Source organism: Dichomitus squalens, assembly GCF_000275845.1.
Source record: "Dichomitus squalens LYAD-421 SS1 unplaced genomic scaffold DICSQscaffold_14, whole genome shotgun sequence".
Taxonomy (NCBI): Eukaryota; Fungi; Basidiomycota; class Agaricomycetes; order Polyporales; family Polyporaceae; genus Dichomitus; species Dichomitus squalens.
The window spans coordinates 404,883-422,853 of record NW_006766896.1 but is presented as its reverse complement, the minus strand read 5'-3'; the positions used below and the strand labels follow the sequence as shown (position 1 = coordinate 422,853).

Here is a 17,971-nt window from a genome sequence, read left to right as displayed (position 1 = left end):
CGCCTACTCGCTCATGAGCCCTCATGGTAAGGCTTTGTCATTTTCCCCATGTTCCCATAGTCAGAACTACATGAAATTTACAGCATACATGCATTTGATGTGTATCCACCAGAATACGAGTAGAAGCCTCACCGGACACATGCTGGGGGAGGAGAATGAGCCCGACGCGACCCTCCATCGATGCGCCATTCGGCTACCTCACCTATTGAAGCAGCAAGCGCCCGCCCGCCCTCCCGCCTCGCTTAGTCTACAGCGTCGGTCGTCGTTCCGCTGCTCGTTGACCTCTCCTCAGCTCAGTTGCTGAGTTTGTATTCTAGCCATGGTGTACTGTTTTTTCTGAGGTATATTCGCGCGGGGGAGTAGCTCTGGAAGGGGCCTCTGGTCACATCAATCGTCCATCACCATTCAGGCGCCGGCTCAGAAGGAGAGGAAAAAAATAAAGTGGGAGAATTGAGGGAGGCTTGTGGCACTGTTCTAGCCATCAAAATCCGATGCGCCCATACTGATGTCCCAGGCGAACAGCCAATCACCTGCGGGATTGGGAGGTCTGATACCTCCCTGGCCCGATATCCCAGAGGTTTGCATACCTCGTTGTAGGCTACTCAACAGTCACACCGTTGTGAGAGCACACGCTGAGGAGGGTCTTTTAGCTCGCATCAAATAACATGACGGCATTTCATGTGAGCCCAGAGGGAACGCGAAGGGACAAGACCAGCCGCCCTGCACAGGACTACGCAGGGCGACACTGAGGAAGGGACGACGTACCATCCCTCGACTTGCGTAGTTCTGAGCTCGCTTCCTGGAGCATGAGCCGCTGGTATGCCGGATCACAATCGTTCTGGATTGCTAGCGATACAACATACAACATGATATACGGGATACACAACAAGGAAGTAGATATTGTTAAGTAAGATAGAGTCATGCATCATCGTCCATCTCTCGTAAGATACGGGTTCCGAGAGAGATCTCCAAGTAGGGCAAAGGACTGGGCCCGTCGGCCAATCGACAAGAAAATCAGGCCTGACCTCGACGGCCACAACGGACAGTGGGAATGCCATGGCACGCGGGAGTCCAGTAGAGCAGGAAAAGTGTAGGGCAATCGAGATGGAGCCCGGGACCGACTCAAGCCTGCACCGGCGTATGGTCGAAGTGAGGGTCTGAACAGGGCCACGGCCCCCTCTAGGTCCATGAGTGCCCCCTAGGGCCTGGACACGAAATGGGATCTACCTGAAGAGCATCTTCGCGAGATAGCCCTCGTCGTCCGGTCGCGTGGCGTCGGCCGGGGTCGTGGACGTCTGCCACACCAGAGGGTTCTTTCGGATGTAACCCGACATCGGCCGCAGCGCGTGCGGAGTCTCTGGGTGCAACCCGACCCAGGGAGTCTCGGGCGGGAGCTCCACTTCTTCGAGTTGGCTGCGAATGGCTCAGCGATTGCCCTGGAACGGATGCGCGATGGATTGGCGCATGTAGAGAGATCCGGCGCACCTAGTGTCGGGAACCATGTTGCGAACTGTGCCTTCCATCTCTCATTGCGGGCGGCAACGTCCTCCTCCGATTCGGATTGCGTCGACTTGCTTGAGGTGGATGTCTCTTCTGATGTAACCAATTCAAAGCACAAAAATTATTGTTGTGATATTTGATACTAACTTGTATCAGACTCGTATGTATCGCCTAAGCCATCGGCGTCAGCTAGCGGATGCAGAAGGGCGATATACGGACTATTGTCTCCTTCGTCAACTGTGTCAAGCTTGGGCTCTTTCTGCTTCCGGCTCGGCATGTTCCTTTTCTGTCCCGATGCCCTCGTCTTCTCGGCAAGTTTGACAGCATCGGGGATTGGGAAATCGTCAAAATATGGGGAAGACTGCAGGAGGCTGATGACAGTATATGCGAAACGGGCATAAATGAACTCGGCGGGCACACGTCGGGGAAATGTCACTGGTCTTCTGTGCAGCAGCTCGGCATAATCCGGAACCCCTTCGCGCAGAACGTATGTCAGGAACGTATGGTGGTCCACCGGGCAGAAGACGAAGACGTGGCCCTCAAGGCAGTAACGGACATCGCGCCGCAAAGTGATCACGTTCATGCCGTTCGCGGCCAGCCAATCCTTTTGGTCCTGCGGCACGAGATGAGCTGTTTCGCAAGCTGGCATCGTGCTCAACGTGGTAAGTACAAGCGATATCAATACAACTAAACGATGCACCGTTGAGATGATGGGTAATCAGACAGTGCCCGTCATCCCATTTGACCACGTCGGACACCGCCGTGGAGGAAACGTTCGCGTAACGGACCTGAAGCTCCACCGTCTCCTCATTATCCCTAGGCCAGGACCAATGGGGTAGGACGCGCTCGGGAAAATCCCATGCGCGAAAGTCGGCCACAATGCGGTAATTTGTCGTAGTGTCAGAGGGGCTGAGGATGTAATAGTAACGGCCTGGTTCCAGAAGGGCGTTCTCAGTCGATGCGGCTTGCTGCCCTGCACGGTCAAGTGCGTGATAGTCGGCCTGGTCTTCCGAGGTATAGTTGGTGATGATACGACAAGCATCGAGAACGAGCTGGCGGTCGACGCCATAAACAGTGTTGGCGGGGGGAATAGACTCGCTGAAGGCAGGGAGAGAGAAGAGGGGTCGGTCGCAGACTGGGTGGACGATGTCGACTGCCCTGTAGGATCTGGCTGATATGTCGCTTCCAGATGGCAGCTTAAGCTTCTCGCGCGGATTCATGACCAGGCCTGTCCCGGAGGAGCGATCGGGGTATGGCAGAGAGGTGTGAGCGCATTCAAGCGAGGACGAGCAATATCTCCTACGAGTCAGCAACTTGCAGCCACAAGCCAAATGCGGCCAATCCCAAGCGCTTAAGCTGGGGGCCCAAGGCCTATCCTCCTATTCAACCCCTACAATACATAAGTGCCCTCGTATTTCTTCGGTGTCAGTAACGTTGCGAGCGGCCCCTCGTGGCACTTCGACCAGAGGTGCGCGCCTTCATATTACTCAACCCGGTTAACGACTAATTCCATCGAGACAGGATTTTTTGCGTACGTCGACTTGGGTCGTCAAAGAACAGGGGCTTTCAAGTTTCCGCGAAACTCCGTAGACCCTCGTGGTGGTAATGAGGCCTTCACGGCCTGGGTAGAGGCTGTATCGGCGGCCCCGGTGCCAAACACGACGATATTCGTGGTGGACGCGCCAAGTAAGGATAGACTATACCGAGACTGTTGACCTTGAAGTGCGAGACAAAAGACGGGATCAGACAAGATACAACTAATACCACAATGGCTACCCTACCGCGGAGACGAACTCGGAGCAAAGCTCGTCCATATCAGTGCTGCTAGAGATTTATGAGATCAGTGATAGCGAACCACAGAGGATCCGTACCAGTCGCCAGATCTCCTGCAGAGAATACGCGCCTATTCTGCGACGGCAGGTACACATGGAACCAACTCCGGGTTGAATATGGGTCGACAAGCCCAGGATTGAAGGAGATAAGGAGATAAGGAGAGGGGGCCGTGTGAGTTCCACGATAGGAGCTCTGACCTCATATAGAGTGACCGTGATTTGCTAAGACCACAAGGTCGTCCAAGGAGTTCTTTCGCAGGTTCGCAGGCAGATGCTCTCGGAGCTGAGAAATCCATATAGACCCGTTCATGCATTACGGGGTGACCTCAAAGGAACTACCACCGCGCTGAACACAGATGAACGTCATCTACCAGTCAAACTACGACATCTAAGCAGCGCGGCCACTCACTCATCTGGACACGATACGATATCTTCGGGTACCATTCGCGCAGAGCAGATGTAACCTCTGCCGTCGTGTCTTGTACGTCTACAGCGCTGTAGACCAATTTCACTCCAATCTCCTCGAGTTTCGCCAGCGTACCTAGCGTCATCTTCACGTCGTCCGTGAAGATCCTGCTTCGCAGCTCGGACACAATGGGGGGAAATATTGACGCAAGGTCAAGGTGCAAGCACCGGAAGCAAGGCGACGCAGTCGCACTGCGCAGAAATAGTCCCAAGAGAGGTGAGGTGCATGTCAGGTCCGGACTCCCTTTAGTGCCGATCATATCGGCGATGTCGAGCCTTTCGAGCTTGCGAGAAGTGGAGATGCAGTCCGCAAGAGCTGAGAACTCTACACCCGGCATCAGAATATGGATTCGCTCGACTAACGGACGGAACGGCCCTTACCAGAGAGGTCGTCTTCCGACGGCGTGCGATCAAAAGCCAACGAAAGTCGGACGATGGATTCCCCAAAGGCGTGTTTTGGCGGGAAGTTCTTTGCCGAGTTCGAATGCTACCGAAGTAGATGAGTGGATTTTAGTGGCTTCGCCCGGATGCCCGTCCTAATGTACTCACATTGAACGAAAGGGACAAGTGAGTTAGGTTGTGACAGAACCGACGCGTTGCCAAGGCGCTCAGGCGTTCATACACTATGGCCGAAAGCGAGTCGCACACGAAGGGCCCGAGGGTGACGGACCGGAGATCTGGCAAGACCCAGAGCAGCTGGAAGAGTCGAGCCATGGACTCAAACTCCCGCTGGAGATGCAGCTCCCTAATCGGAAACTGGGAGACGATCTGGTGGTACTTTGGCGGGCAGTTGTCCCAGTCCATCCATAGAACGAGCCTTCGAAGATTTCGCAGGCTTCGCACGAGGACCCCTTGAGCGAAGGAGAGGTAGGAAGCGTGCGCGCTTGAGCCGATACACAGCTGCTGAACGAAGAGACCGAGGTGAGAACGAATGGATAGCGTTTGCACGAACGATGATAACGCTTCCTTGTCGCGTAAGGTGACGTTGTAGTAGAGGTTGAGACGACTCCGAGGGAGGCAGTCGGTGCAAGTCAGAGCACATGCACGGAGCGAAGCGTAGCCGCCGATGTCTCGTTCGAGGGAATCGATGACATTCTCCAGTACCTCCAGTGGCAAACGACGGGCAGGCATCATGAGAGTCCGTCGCTCCTGCAACGAAGTGTGTTGAAGTGGTCGTTGACATGTTGCCTGGTGGATGTTCGTGGTAAGTCCGAGATATCCGCGGATGGCGTCCACCACAATATGCTGTGCAAGTCAGGTGACGCAACGCGTCGCGTGTCCAAGGGCCGCCGCGCGTCTGTCGATTCGGTCTATTGACCACTACCACCACCATCACCTCCAACACTGGTCCTATCCGCTCTACGTGAGCTCATCAGATCTCGATACAGATGGACTACGATGATGATGCGGAGCTCAGGAGGTCGACACGCCGTTGCTCAGTTTGACCGTACAGCTGACCGTGTTGTTAGAGCAATCGAGCTGAGCAAACAAGAGTTCGAGGCCAATCAGGCTCCATCCCGCGCCACCGAAGTTATCGCCGTGGACGCCAACGATGTAGATGTTGAAGAAGCACGCTTCAAAGCTGATATGCTGCGGGCCATCAAGGAGTCTGAACAACTAGAAGCAGCTAAGGCAGCCTCTCTCAGCAATGTGCAAGGACCAGCTCCATCTGCACCAACACCAGCGGCCCAAGCTGGCCCATCGTTTCTCTCTGAGCGAGCTCAGATGGAGAAAGAACGGCTAGAACGTCTGAAAAGACGCCGTCCAGATCTCCACCAACAAGCCAACACGGTTGTCATCGACGACGACTCCGACAACGAAGAGCAAAACCGCGGTGCGAAAAGGCAGCACATCTCATCGTCCTCTTCTTCTGGGACGCGTCGTGCCAATACGTATGCTTCTACTTCGTCTAGTACCGCTGCTACGGCCTCGTCGAGCAGGAGCGCAAGTAGGCCTGCTGCCGCAGCAACCAGGCAGGGCCAGGAAATCTTCTGGGATGGCGAGCTGCGGCAGACGGCTAACAAGTACGTCATCCCGGCCCAGGACAATCGGCCTCTGTTCAGACTTAGCGAGATTCTCACCCTGGTCAGTTGTCCCAGCCCATGATGAGTGTGGTTATCCACTAGAAAGTCGCTGACGCGGCCTCCATGCATCCGATATAGAAAGAAGACATCGAATTTGCGATCATTTCAGCGTACTGCTGGGACTACAAGTTCGTGTACCAGTTGATGGACCGCCGTACGCCTGTTATCGCGGTGGACCATAGCCCGACAGGCAAGTCTCATCATTGACGCCGCGTCGCGCATCGTCCCCTTATACCTTGTCCTGATTATCAAAGGCGAAGCATCTATCAAGGCTATCCTACCTAATTGGATCCGGACGACGCCATTCTTACGTGGGGGCTTCGGCTGCATGCACATGAAGGTGAGCGAAGTCCCCTCAGCTCTTGCGTCGCTCAGCTGAGCATCGATATCTCAATCACAGTTCATGCTGGTGAGAAGAGCTCAATCAGCTCGCCTCCTACTGATAAAATAGAGTCGCTGACCCACTTTCTAGCTATTCTTTCGTACGGGCAGACTACGTATCGTGGTGTCTACGGCAAATCTTGTGGAGTACGACTGGCGTGACATCGAGAATGTGCGTGTGGTTTCCCCCCACATCTGCCTCATGTTTACCTTGGTGTTAACCTCATCGTGAAGACTGTTTGGGTGCAAGACGTGCCAAAACGCCCCTCGCCCGAGCCGGCGGACCCCAAAGTCGAAGACTTTGCCTCCGCGCTAGTCCGCATGCTTCACGGGGTCAACGTCGCACCCGCTCTCGTCAACCACCTCAAGAACGAGGTACAAGTTTCCTCGTTTCCCAGCACAATTCCTAGCCCCTTAACTGACAACGCGCAACGCACAGTACCCTAACCTCCCACTCCAACGCCTCGAAGAGCTCCGCACGCACTGGGACTTTTCCCGCGTCAAAGCGCGTCTCATTCCCTCCATCGCAGGCAAGCACGAGGGCTGGCCGAAGGTCATCCTCACCGGCCACACCTGCCTCATGAAGTCGCTCAAGGACATTGGCGCGGAGACGCCCAAGGACAAGGACCTCGTGCTGGAGTGCCAGGGGTCGTCGGTCGGGGCGTACACCACGGCATGGCTGAATGAGTTCTACTGCTCCGCGCGGGGCGAGTCCGCGCAGACATGGCTGGACGGGCCGAAGTCGCGCAGGGCGAAGCTGCCGTTGCCCCCAATCAAGATATTGTTCCCGACGGCGCAGTACGTGCGCGACAGCGTGCTGGGGGAGGTGGGCGGCGGGACGATGTTCTGTAGGCGGAAGCAGTGGGAGGGGAAGAACTTCCCGCGTGAGCTGTTCCACCAGACGAGGAGCAAGCGCGGGCGCGTGCTCATGCACTCGAAGGTATGGCAACGTTACGCGCTATGTTGCCTGTTATCGCCGATGCTGACGGTCGTGTAGATGGTGCTTGGGACCTTTCGCGACAAGCGTCGGAAACAGCAGACGTTGACGGACAGTGAGGACGAAGCCGAAGACGGCAGAAACGCTGATAGTGGTAGCCGGGATCGGCAGCAGCTCGCGGGATGGGTGTACGTGGGCTCGCACAACTTCACGCCGTCCGCGTGGGGAACGCTCACGGGTTCCGCGTTCAATCCGACGCTGAACGTGAGCCCCTTTCCTCTTGATGGTGACCGTTGCGAACCTAATCAACGCTCATAGATCACGAACTACGAGCTCGGTGTACTCATCCCACTACACAGTCAGCAGGAGATTGACAGCGTTGCGTGCTGGGAGCGCCCGCCGCAGAAGTATGTCATCGGTCGCGACGAGCCTTGGGTACGTCTGAAGGACAATGTCAATATGTCACTTCGAATCCTGACCCATGGCACTTGCTGAATAGATCCAATCGGAATCGCCAGCTTTCGTAGAGGATGTTTAGATTGTAACCAAGATTGTGTGCAAGACTAGACAGCGCTCTCTCGCAGGTATTTCATCGTACCCAATGCTTCAGCCCATGTGTTTCTCGATACGGACGTCTCCGTGAACGCAAAGTAAACAGTCCTAGGTGCGAAATCGAAACCATACGGTGCAGTTGCATCGATGCGATTGGTGAGGTCATATCGCTCTTTGTCCCGTCCATCGAGATGTCTTGATGCACCTACAAATGTGTTAAGACATTCCGCAAAAAGTGAGTAAGATTCAAGTAGCGCACTCATTGATGACCTTTCTCGTGCCCGCTACACCCTGGCGCCGACTCCAATTTTGAGCTGCCCAAAGATCAGGTAGCGGCCGCAAAGAAGAGACAGTAGGGTCGCGGGCCGTGAGAAGGTGGGACCAAGACGATACCCTTCAACGCCATCAAATCCAAGTAGGACGTCCGTCGAGTCTATCTATTCTTCTTCACGTCCAAGGTACGAGTCTTCAATTTCCGCAACGGTAACTGTCACGCTAGATTCATTTGGACTGACCTCCTTGCTATTCTTCCATCGGCGCGTCCCTCCAGGAACTTTCTTGCTAACTCAAAGTATTATCGTGGCTTGATCCTTCATTTCTGGCTCCCGTGATCTATATATTAATCAATATGGCCCTTCCGCCGTATACGATATCACTTTGCTTACTAGAGATCCGTCTGCCGTGTGCCACATCTTCACACCCCCTACTGTCACGGGGGAAGACGTGACGTAGGTTCCGCAAGGCGAAAAGCAAGCGTAACGACCCAGCGGTATACTCCAGAGCTCGCCATCTTCATCTCCTTCCAAGAGCAACGAGCCTAGCAAGCACCCGCTACACGCACTCCTGATCTCTACAGCCGACTCCGATTCGCGGACCAGTAATAGATGCTCTCCGTCTGCTGAGAATGCGACATCTCGCAATCCTGTGGTAGGCATATGAAGTGTGAGCAAGTTCTGTCCAGAAGGAACCACCCATAGCTCGAGGCGATCTTGGTTGTCTACTACGACCAAACGTCTGCTATCGTGGTCGAATGCTCCAAAAAGGGGTGTCTTCGCGAACTGGCGGGCATATCCTGAGCGCGCGTCGTGCAACCTGACGGGATTGGTGAGATCGCCATTCTCGGAGACCGTCCACACAGTCCAACCCGCACAATTGTAGTCGGACATCGCGAAGCAAAGCCCGTCTGGAGAGAAGAGAACGATGGGTGCCTGAGGAGAGATCTCATATAGGCGCAACTCTGTAGCAGGATGCTGGAATGGCTGCGATTGGGAAGTTCTCCAGAGTGCGACTGCCCCAATCGCGGACACGGTTGCGATAAAACGGGAAGACCAAGCGACGGCTATGAATGCCCTTGCTCGGTCACTGGCGACTACTCGCTCACCCTCTTCTACGTTCCACATGAACGTCTGGCGGGAGCAGAGCACAAGCAGCTGCCGCCCGTTCGGTGAAAAGATGATGGACCGGGGGGCGAGCTCGACATCCAAGGCTACCCAGTTTCGAAGCCCAGCTTCGTCGAGAGGGCTCCACAGTGATATGACGTCGTGCCCCACGTAACATGCCACCCATCGCCCGCCAATAGACACGACCAACGATGATTTTGGCATGAATCCGGATTTGTCGATCAAATGTGTTTCTGTCGCATTCGATGAGATGAGATTATACGAGTTCGGCACTTCGTGAACGCATATGGCACATACCGGGAGGAAAGACAACTTGCGGATGCGACTGCCTAGAATAGAGATCGTAGAAGGCCCGGGGGAAACGGGACATGGTTCTGACGGGTTGATTCTCGGGTGTGCAATGGACATGGATATCGAACGTCTGGAGTCGCATCCACATTATGCTAGATGTCAGGTCGTGAACTTGATTTGCATTCGGGTTTGGCAGAAGGTGGATACTGGATTTCGCGCTGGCCATATTGACGATGAGGGATCTCATAGTCGGGAGGCGGACAGACCTCAACGCGTTCGTCAACCTCCCCCAACCGACTGAGGTGTCAACCTCAAACACCAGAGAGTGTAGTTTCGTCATCTGAAATAACACGGCGGGTTGTCGTGCCACAACAGTTGTGAGTATAGTTGTCAATCACGCGGGGTCTCACCACTCACCGTGTACATCCTGGTGAGCATGAACGATTAGCTTCTCGAGTGTATAGATACAATATTGCAGCAGAGTATGCAAAAGCTCTTCAGGAATGTCATCCACCTGTGAACATATGCCAAGAGGTCAGATCCTATGTCTAAGGACTAACAGAAGCGACCCCGATAGTGGTCGAGCGGATCAGTGACAAATTGCGGGGAAACCCCATCAATAGCCTCTTCCATACACTCAAGTGGTTTCATCTGTTCTTATAGGACCTAAAGCTACTCACATCTAACACGGATAGACCCAAACTGCGGCTCCTCGAGGGATCCGACGGTCCGGAGTCAGGGTATTTCCCTCGAATGGTCCGGATGCCCGTGCATCGCATGTGCTTCAGCGACTGGAATGAACAGACAAAGCGAAGAAATTCTGCTGAAGAGACGAAGCCGACAGACTCCAGCGTCAATTCTACCACAGGAGAAGATAGGCGTATCTGTCGGAAAGTCGCAGCATGAAACGAGACACCCCTGGTCCTGTCGCTCGATACTTAGGTTATTCCGAAGTACCCATTGGCGCAGATCAGGGACCCGCGATAGAAGTCGGATCGGGAAAGTCTCCAACAGGCAAGAAGAATGCTTGACGGTCCGATCGGGGGCCATTGTGATGGACTGAATGAGATCTGGCAGCTCCGGGAGTGAGTCGAGGACGTCGCAGAACGACCAGAGCCTATCCGGAGTTGAGATGCAAACAGCAGAGAAAAGGTGGAAGCGACTGCGCGGTAACCAGTCGCGGCAGGTCAAGGCGCAGCGACACAAAGTGTTGGCATCGTCAACACATTGGTCGATGACCGCTTCCTCCACCTCTACCGGGATGGAACGATTTGAGGTCATTGAGGCGGGATGCTGCGCTGTCTGTGAGAGACGGCGCTTGATGCGAACCTGGCAGTCTGGGGGCGGGAGGGGGACAGAGTGCAACGTCGATGCGGTGATTCTGGCTAAAATAAATAAGCTCCAAAGTCAAGGACAGACTGAGTATAGAGGCAGTACTGTACAGCAGCGCCAACATACTGCACAGGCAACTGACAGCTATACACAGATTTGCTGAGTATCTAGGTTCACGGTGTACCGATAATCCTCAGCCATCGTAGCGTTGGAAGAAACATCGCTGTCAGTCAGCAGACGTGAGTGTGTCTGTCTGTAGTTCATATCCAGACAGCAAGCACAACACCTGGCAGGGCTGTCGCTCGTCGCGGTTACTGGAGTCTGGCAGGAGACGAAGGCGGTGTGCGCGCCCAGAGGTATCTGCCACTGGGGCCAAACAAAGCCAAAGATTGCCGTGCCTGGCAGCCAGGAGACGTCGGTGAAAGGCCGGGCGTCGTCCTGCTCCCCGTCTCACATCCTCCAAGTTTCCCCTCCCGCTCTTTATAGTCGCCATTCAAGTCACTGTGTTATCTACACTACGTCCAGTGGACTCTTCAGTCGCCACACAAGCAGATCCCACGCCGTACTCGCGCTCCTAGAATCCTAATCAACATGCACGTGCTATCATATATCCCGAGCAGCCTCCTTGCCCTCTTCTGCGCCTGGTACCTTCTACCATCAGCTTTTGCTAATCGTGAGTGACATTTGTTAACACCCAATCTTTAGACGGGTGTTCTGGGAGATGGAGAGTGTAGACGCAAATCGACTAATCGCGAATTGGGCCTGGCATACAGCGTACTTCGTGATCAACACACCCACCACTGGAGTGCAATGGTCGAATAACGCCGTAAACCCCATTAAATGGACGAAAGGCCTTCTAGACGGCGTGACGAGCATAGACGTCGAACTCGCACGCATGAACGAGGACGGCATCATCTTCGTCGCACGAGACGGTATGTCCCTCCTCTCCTCCTGCCGTCTTCCCCGTCTAACCCCGTTTCTTCACCCCTCGCTTCCCGATCGCACGCAACAGTGCCCGCGTCGACATCGACAGGGGCGATCAATCTCTTCCTCCAAGACGTCCCTGCGGGCGACGACTACTACCTCCTCTTCATCAACTCCACGCACGGCGTGATGTACGCCGCCTCGCAGCGCTTCGCCATCGCCGACTCGGGCAACGGCTCTGTGCCCTCGCCCGCCTCGGGCGCCGCGACCGTCACCGTCTCCGGGGGCCCGAACCCCACCGTCGGCTTCGCGACGACGTTCCCCGCGTCTGCGAATAGCGTCGCCGCACCCGGATGGAGGGCCGTCGAGGGCGCGCGGACGCAGCTGGGCGCGATGGCGGGCGTGATGGCGGCGTGCGTCCTTGGAGGCGCTTTTGCAGTGCTGTGAAGTGCTGTAGGGCAGTGTGGGATCCCAGGAGCGGGAGGCGGGGTTGAGAGGCATGGGCTTGTCGGCTGGTCGCCGAGGTGCGTGTGGCATATTGGTTAGATCTATCTTATCTTGGGACTATGGGCTATCATAGGTAGTGTGTTCCTGTCGCGCTGTTACCTATGGACTGCGAATGGCCAATACGAATAGTACGACGCGATTCCGACTGTGTCCTACGCCCAAGCCACGGCTCGCGACTCGTTTCCGTCGTGCGCCTCGGAAGAGAAGAAATACCTGTCGCCATGCTGTCCGCGGTGACACCGGCGCCGCTCTTCGCCTTCTCGCGTCGGATTGTTTGAACTCAACTGTTTCCAAGCCTTGCAACATCCACAGCCTTGTGGTTGACCCCTCTCATCATGTACAGATGTCTCCTTTGGCATTGACGCGGACGGGCGTATCTCCAGCCTCGGACCTGGGAGCTCGCTGTCAGTCACATGCATATACAATATATTTGAGAGGAGCGCAAATGTCCCGACGAGATGTCGAACACTCATGTGAAAATTGTTTCTATCCGGTAGTGATCATCTACACAGGTGAACGTAACGTATGGTACAGTCTATGATGGTACTGCTACTCGCATCTGGTCCCCGCCCCCAATGCCAACACAGACCCACATCTAACATCTAGAGATCCTCTCACCCGCCCAGCTTAGACGTTCAGGTGCCCGACCTTCTCCCAGTACTGCACGTACCGCAGCGCGTCCTCACGTCCGATCGGACGCACCCGAGCGAGCGCCCTCGACGCCTTGACAGCCTTGTCCGTGCTCAGCGCGACCTCCGCCCCGCCCATGCCCTCGCTCTTGAAGAATCCGACGAGGTTGTGTGCCGCGTCGTGCTGCTCGACCCCGGCCCGCGCGCTCGCCGCCGCCGCTGACTGCTCGAGGCGCGCGACCCACTCGGCGTAGGGGACGACGGGGACGCCGAGGTACTCCGCGATCGGGTGGAAGACGGTGTTCCAGGGCACGGGGTGCGGCGAGACGACGTGCAGGGCGCGCTCGGGGCTGGCGACCATCTCTTGCAGGGCGGCGGCGACGACGTCGACCGCAACCCAGGTGATGCTCTGGGGGAGGGAGTGAGTACTGAAGTCGAAGGATTAGGGGGTGAGGGGAGACAGTATGATGCTTACCTCGTCCTTCGAGGGGATGCACCCGAGGCGCTTGCTGACGCGGGTGAGCGCGGCGACCCACTCGGTCGTGTTCCACCCGCCCGTCTGCTGGTCTCCGCTCACTTGGCCGACACGCACCGCTACGGTGCGGAGGCCCGTCCGCTCTGCGGCACGCCGGAAGAGCTGCTCGGTCACCCACTTACTCTCGCTGTAGCCGGAGCCATGGGCAAGCTCAGGGCCGACCTCGATTGTCTCCTCGGCTGGGACTGGGCCAGTGTGGTCTGGCGCCAGAGGGGTCAATGTTGAGGTTACCTTCGGAGATGTGAAAGCACCTACTGCGTAGAGAGGATATTGAGCTGACGAAGAGGGTGCGCGGTCCACCGGGCTGGGAGGAGTTGAGCGCGAGGTCGAGGAGGTTCCGCGCGCCGGCGATGAGCGGCTCAAACGAGGGCAGCGAAACGTTGAAGTCCACTCGCCATGCTATAGGCACATTGTCAGACCATACAGGAACCTCCTTGATGAACATAGTACTCACCGTTGTGGATGATCTGTGTAACGCTAGTGCGCATCTGTGAGTAACCAGACTTGTCAGCTTGGGCCCTTGCTCATGTCCAAAACAGCCCTAACCTCGTCGTACAACGCCTGGCTCAATCCAAAGTTCGATTTCGCAAGGTCGACGGCATGGAAGGACACCTTCCCGTCCTGGAGCAGCGATTCGTCCAAGCTCCACTGCTTGAACGCTTCCCGCGACCGCTTCTTGAGGTTGTCCACAGATCCCGACGGGTCGCGGTTCAGAGCGTACACGCGAGCGACGTCCGGACGCTGCAGGAGTTGCGCGAGGAGATGCGAGCCGAGACGGCCCGTGGTGCCCGTAACAAGGAGGACCTCAGTAACACCGTTCGCATGGCCATTGGCGTGGCCGTTAGCGTGTCCGTTGACCGCCTTCTCGGGGAAACGCCGCTCAAGCCCAGCACTGTACTTGTCGAGCAGCGCGACCATGCGCTCGATGCCCGCAGCGCGGTCCACGTCCTTGTCGACAGTCTTGCCCGAGAACAAGCTGGCAAGGTATGCAGAGAGCGCGCTGATGCTCGGGTGCGCGTAGACGAAGCCGGACGGGATGTCGTGCGTGTTCACGCTCGAGGAGGAGCGGAGCGCGTGGATGAGCGTGTTCCGGATCCACGTCGCCTGCAGGCTGTCGCAGCCCTGGAGGAAGAGGTCGTCGTCCGCCTGGATGCTCGCGTTCTTCATGACCTTCTTCACGATGTCCCCGACGAACTCGTGGATGGACGCGGGAGTCCAGTTGCGCGGAGGGGGGAGGTCGATCTGCGAGGATTCCTCGACCCGCTTGTACAAGGCGTCGATCTCATCGGCATACGCTGCGAGGCAGACCTGCCGGCGAGGGGTGCCCTTAGCAGTGTACTCCAAGGGCTTGTCCGGCTTCGTCACCATGATCATCTGTACAGTTGCTGTAAGTGTACTGCGATTGCAGCGAGGCACCGTCTAACGCACCTCTTTGAACACGCGGGAATGAGAGGGAGCAAAGGCGTTCATCTTCTCGATCGAAGGCCTGTCGCATTCCCTTCAGTGAAATTTGAATATTGATATATGGAAGCATACGCTACACACCATATCTTGTTTCTGTACTCTTCGAGTTTCGCCTCGTCACTGGGATCGAAAGTGTCCTTGGGCTGGATGAGGATGCCGTTCTGGAAACGTCCCCGTCCAAACATAAGGCATGCATGGACATGAGGGTCCTGGACCAAGATCGCCTCTATACAGAGGCAAGGACCCCATCAGTTCAATGACCAAGTTATCCTTCCAAGTCTGATATGAACCTCACCTAGTGGTGCTGGGTTCGTCTGTCATGAATGGGTCACTTCAGGCTCTATTTCCTCGTTCAAAAGGGGGACGTTCTTTCACTCACCTTCTCACCAGTCGATAGCATCAGTTGGTCGTCGGCACGACCGAACACCCGGAAGAGATTATGCTTGGTCGGATGCTGCTGGACAAGGTCGCTTGTCGAGTACGCCGGGCGGCCATCGATGACCGAGTTGAAGACATTTGGCGTGAAGGTTGGCGAGTCCTGAAAGATGCTAGTGAGAAGGCGCACTCAACTGTGCCGATCCAACGAGGGAAGCGCACAAATGCCACAGGTTCAAAAATTCCTGGCTGCTCCTCTTGAGGGATCAAGCGAATGTCTATGTGCGGGGAAATCTGGAAATAGTCCCAATCTGTCTTGTACATCGTCTTCGGGTTCGGGATCAGGCGCACAACGGCGCCGATCTCGGTGCTAAGAGAATGTCCCATGAGCAGCGCCCTTCATAGGAGGATCCACACCCGAGACATCAAATCGGGAAAGGACACTCACGAGCCATAGAACGGAATGAGCGCGATGTCCTCGGACGCGAGGCGATCGCCGATCTGCTTGTTCATCGGCGCGCCGGCATAGATCTATCGGTCCGCCGGAGGTTAGGTCCATTCCTCGGACGCGCCAAACGATGTTTCGTACCATCGCCCGGAGTGTCTTGATTCTGGGCATGTTCTCTGGATCCCGCGCCCATGCCTACACCATGGTCAGTCATTGCTTATACTGCGTTACTCGAGCGCTCTACCTCGATGAATGCCGGGACGCAGTACACAATCTCAGTGTGAGTTGAGATGGCAGACTGCAAATACAACTCTGGAGTCGGCACCACGGGTGGGGTGGACGGCTTGAACATCGTCCAGATGACACCAGCGTATATCTGAAGCGCGAACTCATCGGCACGGCGATTCATGATCAAGGTAGTGAAGAGCGACCCACCGACCAAGTCATCATGAGCGAACCCATTACGTCTGAAAGGGAGCAATTCAGCGTCCAGAACAGAAGCCGCCGATAAGGTCACATACGGAACATAGGGTTCGCCTGGCCGCCGACGCGCACCCCACAGAAGTCGAACTCTCCGAAATCTGCAAATTGGCCTATTTTAGAATTAGCCGCATCGGACCGGGCGAGCCACTCACATACGAACGTCCCCCACTTCCTGAAGTTCTTGTCCAGGAACTTGATCGGCTTCGGGAACGCCGTAGAGCCTGTGTCATGATCCATGAGCATCGGGGTCGGTGCAAGTAGCAGCACCGAAAATCCGCCCGCGCCTTCAAGGAACTGAACTTACCAGACGAATGCAGAATGACACACGTCTTCGTCGGACTGACCTTTCCCATGGGCAGCAGGTTCTCGTCCCCGCCCGGGCCATAGAGATCCTCGAACGTGGGCATGGGAAGCGGCTCGAACTCGTTTCCATCCTTCGCGAGAATCTCATTGGCTTCTTGCGCGAGGCGCTGCATTGCGGGGTCCGCGCTCACGTACATCTGCTTGACGCCGGTCTTAGAGACAAGGTGCGCGACCGCGATCGCCGAGTTACGTGTCGAGATCGGGAAGGGCGTAAGGCCGAGATACATGAGACCGACTTTCAGGGTGTAGAATGTTATTGAGTCTAGACGAGCGGAGCGCGAGGAACTTCCATGTCAGCCAGAAGAACACACGCAGAGCCGCGGAATGATGGACTGTGGGACGGGCTCATGCGCACCTGCTGTCGCGAGGATACCGATGACAGGGGGATCATCCTCGCTCTTGCCCACTTGCGCCTCCTCATAGTACTTCGCCAGCTGGTTGTAATGTGCGGACGAAAGCGTTGCGGACTTCCGGATGGCGCGCCATACCTCTCGGAAGTGGATGACATGCTCCTTTTGGTCGTCGTCGGCGTAAACGAAGACGGGATGCTCCGCGCTGTGCTTCGCGTGGAACTCGAAGAGTTCCGGGATCGTCAGGGACGTGTCTAATCCAGGAGGCGTGAAAGTCTTGCTGCTGGCTCCCTGGTAGGTGTGCACTGCGGGGTTGTAGAATCCGGGCGCGTTCTTGAGGGACATCGTAATGCAAGACAGCAGGTGCGACAAGCAGTGAGGGGGGGGTTCGTTTGAAGTCCTGTCGCTCTGTCGCGGTAGGGTTTATAAGGTCTGTCCAGGTCGCTCCGCAGGGCAGACTTCTTGTTGAGGCTTCGCGTGAGCGTGATGGAAGAGAAGATCGGACCCCTTAATGCGCCCATCGGTACTGCAGCCGTAGCCGGTGCGATCTGGCATGTATGAACCACGTAGCTGGGATCCGGGGTGCACTTCGCTGGGACGCTGGTATCTGCGCGGGAGGATAACCATGGGAGACAGAAGACATAGCCGCGGAACGAAGCCTCTGTCGGATACTGAGCAAGCGCTGATCCGAAGATCATTTGTGCGCTCTACGAGCTGTGGCAGAGTGAGCGAGGCTTATGGCGATATCAGCTTGCTGCTTGTCATTGCCCTGCTCTGCTTAGGTATCCTGTGCAGATGTCGATTGAGAGTGAAGTGCTTCTGTGGGACCTTCATGCCATGAGTCAGGAATCCGTCGTGTAATGAGAATAGAAATCGGGTCACCGACTTTCCCATGCATGCTGAACGAGCCGGAAAACGGAAGACAAGCGTGGCAACATACTTCGTAAGGACAAATCTTCCTCCAGAATATCATCGTTACGAGACGACGGACGCATGGTGATCCCTATCCTCGCCGTGCCGGATGAACAGAAGACTCCCGCATCTACTGATTGGGAGCGTGGTGTTCTGACCAACAGGCGGTAGAAGAGAGACTTGGCCGTCTACGGAATGTGCCTCTCA

At 56.0% G+C, this 17,971-nt stretch overlaps 4 protein-coding genes across 4 annotated transcripts; 2 read left to right on the top strand and 2 right to left on the bottom strand.

Moving 5' to 3' along the window:
* Nucleotides 1-5,201: 5,201 nt before the first annotated feature.
* On the top strand, nt 5,202-7,791 carry DICSQDRAFT_105921 (phospholipase D/nuclease; the record flags this gene model as incomplete). The annotated part of the gene is made up of 10 exons (XM_007365792.1): nt 5,202-5,882; nt 5,960-6,071; nt 6,136-6,221; nt 6,282-6,290; nt 6,354-6,434; nt 6,497-6,637; nt 6,702-7,202; nt 7,260-7,463; nt 7,518-7,634; nt 7,699-7,791. 10 exons carry the CDS (start codon nt 5,202-5,204, stop codon nt 7,735-7,737), a joined length of 1,971 nt encoding a protein of 656 aa, XP_007365854.1. The 3' UTR covers nt 7,738-7,791.
* A 2,386-nt stretch (nt 7,792-10,177) lies between these two features.
* DICSQDRAFT_60482 (uncharacterized protein) lies at nt 10,178-10,726 on the bottom strand (the record flags this gene model as incomplete). The annotated part of the gene is made up of 1 exon (XM_007365791.1): nt 10,178-10,726. A coding segment is annotated over one exon (549 nt), but the record flags the coding sequence as incomplete, so codon positions are not given.
* A 769-nt stretch (nt 10,727-11,495) lies between these two features.
* DICSQDRAFT_170165 (uncharacterized protein) lies at nt 11,496-12,145 on the top strand (the record flags this gene model as incomplete). The annotated part of the gene is made up of 2 exons (XM_007365790.1): nt 11,496-11,706; nt 11,787-12,145. The coding sequence occupies 2 exons, from the start codon at nt 11,496-11,498 to the stop codon at nt 12,143-12,145; spliced, it is 570 nt and encodes a 189-aa protein (XP_007365852.1).
* A 528-nt stretch (nt 12,146-12,673) lies between these two features.
* On the bottom strand, nt 12,674-17,212 carry DICSQDRAFT_161554 (acetyl-CoA synthetase-like protein). The gene is made up of 18 exons (XM_007365789.1): nt 16,858-17,212; nt 16,444-16,764; nt 16,292-16,360; nt 16,178-16,237; nt 16,092-16,123; nt 15,901-16,032; nt 15,798-15,851; nt 15,657-15,739; nt 15,431-15,578; nt 15,213-15,371; nt 15,129-15,147; nt 14,915-15,059; nt 14,798-14,855; nt 13,916-14,743; nt 13,824-13,857; nt 13,625-13,768; nt 13,310-13,569; nt 12,674-13,243 (listed from the first exon to the last, which is right to left on the bottom strand). Exons 1-18 carry the CDS (start codon nt 17,195-17,197, stop codon nt 12,833-12,835), a joined length of 3,297 nt encoding a protein of 1,098 aa, XP_007365851.1. The 5' UTR covers nt 17,198-17,212; the 3' UTR covers nt 12,674-12,832.
* Between the last annotated feature and the right edge of the window lie 759 nt (nt 17,213-17,971).

What these genes read in the sequence shown, in the direction of transcription:
- DICSQDRAFT_161554 (XM_007365789.1), bottom strand. Translation starts at nt 17,197, where the DNA reads ATGTCCCTCAAGAACGCGCCCGGATTCTACAACCCCGCAGTGCACACC. An exon ending in GAAGTGGGGGACGTTCGTAT is followed by an intron (nt 16,238 to 16,291) that starts GTGAGTGGCTCG and finishes GCCAATTTGCAG; the next exon opens with ATTTCGGAGAGTTCGACTTC. An exon ending in CGCTCATGATGACTTGGTCG is followed by an intron (nt 16,033 to 16,091) that starts GTGGGTCGCTCT and finishes TTCGCGCTTCAG; the next exon opens with ATATACGCTGGTGTCATCTG.